The 9,384-nt window shown below is 45.7% G+C and overlaps 1 protein-coding gene across 1 annotated transcript in view; it reads left to right on the top strand.

Annotated features, from left to right (window-relative positions):
• Nucleotides 1-9,384, top strand: part of NELFA (negative elongation factor complex member A) — a 35,869-nt gene that overhangs the window by 17,612 nt on the left and 8,873 nt on the right. Inside the window, exon 3 of the mRNA XM_011970861.1 lies at nucleotides 8,986-9,157. Coding sequence (XP_011826251.1) covers nucleotides 8,986-9,157 — 172 coding nt within the window. The remainder of the gene's footprint in view (nucleotides 1-8,985; nucleotides 9,158-9,384) is intronic.

Here is a 9,384-nt window from a genome sequence, read left to right on the forward strand (position 1 = left end):
CCCGTCTCGGCCTCCCAAAGTGCTGGGATTACAGGCGTGAGCCACTGCGCCCGGCGAAGTTTCCTTTTTTTGTTGTCTCTTCCCAGTTTTGGTATCAGGATGATGCTGGCTTCATAAAATGAGTTAGGGAGGAGTCACTCCTTTTCCATTGTTTGGAATAGTTTCAGAAGGAATGGTACCAGCTCCTCTTTGTATTTCTGGTAGAATTCAGTTGTGAGTCCGTCTGGTACTGGGCTGTTTTTGGTTGGTAGGTTATTACTGCCTCAGTTTCAGAGCTTGTTATTGGTCTGTTCAGGGATTCGACTTCTTCCTGATTTAGTTTTGGGAGGGTGTATGCACCCAGGAATTTATCCATTTCTTCTAGATTTTCTAGTTTATTTGTATAGAGGTGTTTATAGTATTCTCTGATGGTAGTTTGTGTATCTCTGGAGCCGGTGGTGCTATCACCTTTATTATTGTTATTATTATTATTATTGGTGTCTATTTGATTCTTCTCTCTCTTCTTTATTAGTCTGGCTAGTGTTCTATCCATTTTGTTAATTTTTTCAAAAAACCAGCTCCTGGATTCGTTTATTTATTTTTTTGAAGGGTTTTTCATGTCTCTGTGTCCTTTAATTCTTCTCTGATCTTAGTTATTTCTTTTTTTTCTGTTAGCTTTGGGGTTAATTTGCTCTTGCCTCTCTAGCTCTTTTAATTGTGATGTTAGGGTGTCGATTTGAGATCTTTCTAGCTTTCTAATGTTGGCATTTAGTGCTGTAAATTTCGCTCTTAACACTGCTTTAGCTGTGTCCCAGAGATTCTGGCCCATTGTCTCTTTGTTCTCATTGGTTTCAAAGAAATTCTTGATTTCTGCCCTAATTTCATTATTTACCCAGGAGTCATTCAGAAGCAGGTTGTTCAATTTCCATGAAATTGTGTGGTTTTGAGTGAGTTTCTTAATCTTGAGTTCTAATTTGCACTGTGATCTGAGAGACTATTGTGATTTAGTTCTTTTGCATTTGCTGAGGAGTATTTTACTTCCAATTATGTGGTTGATTTTAGAATAAGTGCCATGTGGCACTGAGAAAAATACATGTCCTGTTGATTTGGGGTAGAGAGTTCTGTAGACATCTGCTAGGTCCACTTGATCCAGAACTGAGTTCAAGTCCTGAATATCCTTGTTAGTTTTCTGTCTTGTTGATTTAATACTGACAGTGGGGTGTTAAAGTCTCCTCCTGTTATTGTGTGGGAGTCTAAGTCTCTTTGTAGGTCTCTAAGAACTTGTTTTATGAATCTGGGTGCTCCTGTATTGGGTGCATATGTATTTAGGATAGTTAGCTCTTCTTGTTGAATTGTTCCTTTTACCATTGTGTAATGCCCTTCTTGTCTTCTTTGATCTTTGTTGGTTTAGTCTGTTTTGTCAGAGACTAGGATTGCAACCCGTTTGTTGTTGTTGTTGTTGTTGTTTGTTGTTTGTTTTTGCTTTCCATTTGCTTAGTAAAGTTTCCTCCATCCCTTTATTTTGAGCCTGTGTGTGTCTTTGCATGTAAGATGAGTCTTCTGCATACAGCACACTGATGGGTCTTGACTCCTTATCCAATTTGCCAGTCTATGTCTTTTAATTGGGGCATTTAGCCCATTTACATTTAAGGTTAATATTGTTATGTGTGAATTCGGTCCTGTAATCATGATGCTATCTGGTTATTTTGCACACTAGATGCAGTTTCTTCATAATGTCATTGGTCTTTATATCTTGGTGTGTTTTTTCAGTGGCTGGTACCGGTTTTTCTTTCCATATTTAGTGCTTCTTTCCAGAGCTCTTCCAGGGCAGGGCTGATGGTAACAAAATCCCTCAGCATTTGCTTGTCTGGAAAATATTTTATTTCTCCTTCACTTATGAAGCTTAGTTTGGCTGGATATTAAATTCTGGGTTGAAAATTCTTTTCTTTAAGAATGTTGAATATTGGCCCCCAATCTCTTCTGGCTTGTAGAGTTTCTGCAGAGGTCTGCTGTTAGTTAGTCTGATGTACTTCCCTTTGCAGGTGACCTGGCCTTTCTCTCTGGCTGCCCTGAACAGTTTTTCCTTCATTTCGACCTTGGAGAATTTGATGATTATGTGTCTTGGGGTTGATCATCTCGTGGAGTATCTTAGTGGAGTTCTCTGTATTTCCCGAATTTGCATGTCGGCCTGTCTTTCTAGGTTGAGGAAGTTCTCCTGGATGATATCCTTAAGTGTGTTTTCTAGCTTGTTTCCATTCTCCCCGTCTCCTTCTGGTACTCCAGTCAGTAGTAGGTTGGATCTTTTCATGAAGTCCCATATTTTTTTAAGGCTTTGTTCGTTCCTTTTCATTCTTTTCTCTCTATTCTTGCCTGCATGTCTCATTTCAGTAAGGTGGTCTTCCAACTCTGATACCCTTTCTTCCGCTTGGTGGATTCGGCTGTTGATACTTGCGGATGATTCACAAGGTTCTTGTGCTGTGTTTCTCAGCTCCATCAGGTCATTTATGTTCCTCTCTAAACTGGTATTCTAGTGAGCAATTCCTTAACCTTTTATCAAGGTTCTTAGCTTCTCTGCATTGGGATAGAACATGCTCCTTTAGTTCGTTTTTTTGTTTTGTTTTGTTTGTTTGTTTGTTTGTTTGTTTTTACCCATCTTCTGAAGCCTACTTCTGTCAGCTCGTCCGTCCAGTCCTCCATCTAGTTCTGCGCCCTTGATGGAGAGTCATTGTGATCATTTGGAGGAGAAGAGGCGCTCTGGCCTTTGGGGTTTTCAGCATTTTTTCGTTGCTTCTTTCTCATCTTCATGAGTTTGCCTAGTTTCAGTCTTTGAGGCTGCTGACCCTTGGATGGGGCCTTTTGTTGTGGTTGTTGTTGTTGTTGATGCTATTGTCATTTTCTGCTCGTTTGTTTTTCCTGCAATAGTCAGGTCCCTCTTCTGTAGGGCTGCTGCAGTTTGCTGGGGGTTCTCTTCAGGCCATTTTCATCTGATTCACTCCCGTGCCTGGAGGTGTCACTAAAGGAGGCTGGAGAACAGCAAAGATAGGTTCCTGCTCCTTCTTCTGGGACCTCTGACCTCGAGGGGCACCAACCTGATGCCAGTAGGATCGCTCCTGTATAGGATGTTAGTGGCTACACCATCTTACATTCTCATAGTGATTTTTGAGTGTTCAGTCTCTCACATCCTTGCCAACATTTGTTATCTTTTTGATGTAGCCATTCTAGTGGGTATGAACACAAGGGAACTTTAAATTTTATCAAATGCTTAAATATCTATTGACATGTAATTCACCACATTAACAAAATACCTTTAATTATAAACCAACCTTGCATTCCTGAGGTAAACCTAAATTGGTCATTTTATGTTGTTGGATTATATCATCCTGAGGTTTTGTATAGGGATTTTGTATTGTATCTTTGTTCTTGGGTGAGACTGACCTGTAGTTTTACTTACCCAGACTGTCTTTGTTGGATTTTGGTATTGGGATTATGCTACCCTTAAAAAAGGATTTGTAACGTATCTGGTCTTTTCTTTTTCTTTGGAAAGTTTGTTTGCTAATGGAGTGATTTCTTCCTAAATATTTGGTAGAACTTGGTAATGAAGCCTTCTGGACCTGAAATTTACTTTGTGGGAGGATTTTTTGGTATTGATTTTTGTTTTTATGAGTTTTGTTTGTTGGCTTGTTTTAATGCATAGTGTCACTGTCACCCAGGCTGGAGTGGGAGTGATGTGATCATAACTCACTGTAACCTTAAACTCCTAAGCTCAGGTGATCCTCCTTCCTCAACCTGGTGAGCAGCTAAGACTACAGGCATGCACCACCATACCTGCCTACTTTTCTTTTTTTTTATTTTTTGTAGAGAGAGTGTCTCAAATACCCTTCTGTCATCGAGGCTGGAGTGCCATGGTGTGATCTTGGCTCACTGCAACCTCCACCTTCCAGGCTCAACAATTCTCGTGTTTCAGCCTCCTGAGTAACTGGGATCACAAACGTGCACCACCATGCCCGGCTAATTTTCGTATTTTTACTAGAGATGGGCTTTTGCCACGTTGGCCAGTCTGGTCTCAAGCTCTCGACCTCAAGTGATCCACCTGCCTCAGCTGCCCAAATTTCTGGGATTACAGGCACGGGCCAACATGACCAGCCCAACATCTTCTTTGTAAATGTCAAAAGCACGTGTAGTGATTATTTCTTATTTTTTCCCCCTTGATCCATCTCACCAGATGTTTGTTGATTTTATAAGAATTTTCAAAGTACCAGCTTCTGGTTTTGTTGATCTTTGCTTTCTGTTTCACTAATTTTTGCACTAATTTTCTTCTAATTACAGTGTTAGCTGCATCCCACAAGTTTTGATAGTCACAGAACTGTATCAAGTCAAAAATATTTTTATTTTTATTTTTATTTTTATTTTTTATTTTTTATTTTTTTTGAGACGGAGTCTCGCTCTGTCGCCCAGGCTGGAGTGCAGTGGCCGGGTCTCAGCTCACTGCAAGCTCCGCCTCCCGGGTTCACACCATTCTCCTGCCTCAGCCTCCCAAGTAGCTGGGACTACAGGCGCCCGCCACATCGCCCGGCTAGTTTTTTGTATCTTTTTTTTAGTAGAGACAGGGTTTCACCTTGTTAGCCAGGATGGTCTCGATCTCCTGACCTCGTGATCCGCCCGTCTCGGCCTCCCAAAGTGCTGAGATTACAGGCTTGAGCCACCGCGCCCGGCCAAAAAAAAAATTTTTAAATTTCAGTAAGTTCTTCACTGATCCCTGTGTAATTTAGAAATGTTTCTTAATTTTCCTACATTGGAGGGGAAGAGATTTTAGTTTTGTTTTTATTATTAATTTCTAGCTGTATTGAGCTCTTGTCAGAGAATATGGTTTATATTATTTTAGTTGTTTGAAATTTAAGATTTGCTTAATGGCAAAATATATGGTCAGTTTTTGTAAATGTTGCAAGTAAGCTTGCGAATCACATATATTCTCTAGTTTTGAGATCCATTGCTCAGTGGATGTTCATTAGGCCAAATTTCTATAATCATGTTGTACAAATCTATTCTGTTCTTACTGTTGTTTTAAAGGTGTGGTGTCTTACTATGTTGCCCAGGCTGGACTCAAACTCCTCAGCCTCCCAAGTATCACAGGCATGTGCAGCTTGATTTAAATTAAAAAAAAAAAAATAAATGAGAAGAGGATTTGTTGATCTCCCCATTATGATTATGGATTTTTCTATTTTTCCTTCTCAGCTTATGCTGTATATATCTTGGGGCTGTGTTACTAGGTGCATCCAAGTTTATAGTTGTTATAGTTACCATGTGAACTCAACCTTGGATCTTTACATAGAGATCTGTGTATTTAGTAATGTTTTGTTCTTAAAATCTGCTTCTATCTAATATTAATGTAAGTATACCAGCTTTATTTTATATGTATTTTTCTTGGACTTTGTCCTTATGTATTTCAAGAAATTGTGATAAAGACTTCATTTAACTAGACTGTGAAAGGACTAGGCCATTCTGGGTAATTCACTTCTCTGAAAAATATTTTTATTTTCTTGGTATTTAAAAAAAGGTTTATAAGACATTCTAATTTATCTATCTTAGTTTTCTTTTTTCATTTATTTAGGGGTCTGGTACCTTAGGGATATCATTCTGAAAATTAAACTTTTCTACATAGGCCCATAGATACAGGGTGACTAGAATAGATGACTGGGCTGGATGTGTTCCACAGTGTATCGGGCAGGATTCTCCAGAGAAACAGAACCAGGAGGGTGTACAGACACACACATGCACACGCACCAGGAGAGCCACTGATGTAAGCCCTTAGACTCGAGACCCAGGAAGAGCTGATGCTCCAGCCTGAGTCTGAAGGCTGAAGAAGACCAATCTTCCATCTCAGACGGGCAGGAGTTCCCCTTCCTCGGCATTTTTGTTCTGCTTTGGTTTCCAGTTGATTGGATGAGACCCACTCAACAGGAGGGAGGGCCCTCTGCCTCAGTACAATTCAGATGTTAGTCTCATGTAGAAACATCCTCACAGATACATCTAGAATCACGAGGGACTAACTGTCCAGGTACCCCATGGCCCAGTCAAGTTGACACATAAGGTTAACCTTATACATGGCATCTGCTACAACTTGCGTTTCTGAATGAAATTCTGCAACCAGTTCACCGGTTTTGTAATGTGTTTTTTTTTTTTTTTTAGACAGAGTCTTACTCTGTCACCCAGGCTGGAGTGCATTGGCGCCATCTTGGCTCACCACAATCTCCACCTCCCAGGTTCAAGCGATTCTCCTGCCTCACCCTCCCCAGTAGCTGGGATTCCAGGAGTGCACCACCATGCCTGGCTAATTTTTGTATTTTCAGTAGAGACAGGGTTTCGCCATGTTGGACAGGCTGATCTTGAACTCCTGGCCTCAAGTGATCTACCCACCTCAGCCTCCCAGAGTGCTGGGATTACAGGCATGAGCCCCTGTGCCCAGCCAATTTTTAATTTTTTTAAGAAATGAAAATCTTGCTCTGTCGCTCAGGCTGGAGTGGAGTAGTGCCATCTTTGTTCACTGCAGCCTCGAACCTCTGGGCTCAAATGATCCTCCTACCTCAGCCTCCCGAGTAGCTGGAAGCACAGGTGTGAGCCACTATACCCGACCCTGTTCCTCTTAAAAGCTTAGTAAATAGCAGTCCTTTATATCAGGGACGAGGAAGAGAGATTTTAATGATGTGATAGTTTATTCAGTAAAGGGTACAGAAGTGAGTTAGGGCCCCTGCTCTCTAAGAATTACAGACCTCACAACATAGGCCCGGGCTGGGCATGGTGGTGGCGCCTGGATTCCCAGCACCGTGGGAAAACGAGGCAGGAGAATCTCTGGGACTGGGGAGGCGGAGGTTGCAGTGAGCTGAGATCCTGTCATTGCACTCCAGCCTGAGTGACAACAGCGAGACTCTGTCTCAAAAAAAAAAAAAAAAGGCCCCAGGAGCTTGTTCCCCCTTCCACCAGCAAAAGGCACCTTCCATGAAGCCGGAAGGGGCCCCCACCAGGCAGGGAATCTGCCAGCGCCTTGACTGATCTTGGACTCTCCACCTCCAGAACCATGAGAAGTAAATTTCTGTTGTGTGTAAGCCAAGCATTATCTTTTTTTTTTTCTCTTTTTTCTTTTTTTTTTTCTTTTTTGAGATGGAGTTTCGCTCTTGTTGCCCAGGCTGGAGTGCAATGGCATGGTCTTGGCTCACCACAACCTCTGCCTCCTGGGTTCAAGCGATTCCCCTGCGTCAGCCTCCTGAGTAGTTGGGATTACGGGAATGCACCACCACGCCTGGCTAATTTTGTATTTTTAGTAGAGACAGGGTTTCACCATGTTGGGTGGTCTGGTCTCCAACTCCTGACCTCGTGATCCGTTCATCTCTGCCTCCCAAAGTGCGGGGATTACAGGCGTGAGCCACCGCACCCGGGAAAGCCGAGCATTTTCTAACAGATGTCCAAGTAGAGTAAGACAGTCTTCAGCATACGCATTTTGGAGAGAGAAAACATTTACTCCATAACAGTGGTCCTTTTTGTTTTAAATTAACATCCCCGACTTTTTTTTATCTTTACCGCCCACTTGCCTCTTGGCAGGCATAGGGTTTCCCTGGGGCTGCTGTGAGGAGGCAGCACTGGCTGGGAACAGTGGGGCTGTGCGGCTGCCAGAGTCACTGTGTGCGCAGCGCCTCCTGCAGCCACGTGGCATCTTCTCCAGCAGCGTGCGCTGTTCCCTGAACTCGGGTGGGCGTCGGGAGTGAGGGCTGGGGGCACAGGGTCAGAGGCCGAGGCAACACCCTCCCTAATGCCCAAGGAATAGAAGGGCTGGGCCACGCGGAGGTTCCTGACTCCTGAGAGCAGCTGGGTGTCCTGCAGGGCAGATGCAGGGGGGCTTGGCAGCAGGCAGGCTCCCCTGGCACGACCTCTGACCTCTGCCCCTCGAGCCAACTTCCCTCCAGGCAGGAAGCCCATGAGGACAGTGAGGTCTGAGGGGAAGCTTTGGAAGGTCCTCCCACTCAGAGGCCACCAGGAGGTGGTGCTCGTGGGGACGTGATGGCCTCAGCCCTCTTAGTACAGGTCTCTGGCGCCTGACGCAGGGAGTGGGTGTCAGGAATGCCTTGTGCTGGGGTTTCAGCCCTGGCATCCGGACAGGGCAGGGCGCTGTTGTTCAACCCCAGCTCCTGCCAGCCCAGCCGTCTCACGCTGTAAGCAGCCCAGTGGACCCGTGGCAGAGGCACAGGCACGCCACGGCCTGGTTCTCTGCGTTGTGGGAGGGGGTTTATGTGGCTGAAGCAGGCCCTGGTGTGGATGGATCTGGCCTCCCAGGCATTGAGGGAGCGCGGGGTGCACCTGCTTCCTCCACCCACATCGCCCATGGCCTCCCAAAGGCCCTGGCCTCACTCCAGGTCCTGGGGCCACCTCCAGCCTCCATGCGCGCCGCCTCCCAGTGCCGTCCAGACCTGGAGGTGGCCATCCCTGCCCAGATGGTGACTAGGCTGACCAGCTCAGCTGGCACGGGTGCTGCCCAGGCCCCACCCCCTGCTGCCTGGGCACACAGCCCCTGTGGCAGGTGACTCCACCCTGCTCCTGTGCTCTGCTGTGCCGGGCACCTGCCTGTTGTACACCCGTCATCCCCAGGATGCCCCACCGGCAGGCTTTCTGTGGGGGCGGTGGTGGCCCCGGCGTCTCAGCCTTCAGGTTTTCTTGCATCTGCACACCGGTGGGGGAGAGCAAGCCCAGCAGACTGGGTGCTGCTGGGAGGTGGGAGGCTGCCAGCGGGGCACCAGATGCCGGGCCTTGCAACCTGGCAGTGGCTGTGGCAGCTCAGGGAAGCAAGGTGGCCCTGGGGTGAGGCCGGGGGCTCAGAGGAAGGAGAGCCCTCAGGAGGAAGTGTTGGGGGAGACTGCCAGAGAGCCCTGCCACTGCCCAGTGCCCATTCAGAAGCTCAGCAGGGAGTGGGCTCGGAAGTGGGCAAGGGCACGGTGGCACTGGCCACATCCTGTCTTGCAGATGAAGGGCGCCCTGGTGGAGATCATCCAGCTCGCCAGCCTCGACTCGGACCCCTGGGTGCTCATGGTCGCCGACATCCTGAAGTCCTTTCCGGACACAGGCTCACTTAACCTGGAGCTCGAGGAGCAGAATCCCAATGTTCAGGATATTTTGGGAGAACTTAGAGAAAAGGGTATGTTGTGTGGCTTTAATTCATGTTGGGAGGAGGGAAATGGATCTTTCTTGAAAAGTTTTTTTCTGAAATGAATTTGATTTTTAGACTGTTACGTTTTTCCATGTGTCCTGGTTCCTAAAATATTAACTATGTACACACCTTCCTCCCGTGTAAGCTGCTGCCTGGCTTTTTGCCATCTTTGAAAACAAACTCAAAACAACCCACAGGCTCCATCCTCGCTGCTG

The sequence above is a fragment of the Mandrillus leucophaeus genome, unplaced genomic scaffold (assembly GCF_000951045.1).
Source record: "Mandrillus leucophaeus isolate KB7577 unplaced genomic scaffold, Mleu.le_1.0 Scaffold98, whole genome shotgun sequence".
Taxonomy (NCBI): Eukaryota; Metazoa; Chordata; class Mammalia; order Primates; family Cercopithecidae; genus Mandrillus; species Mandrillus leucophaeus.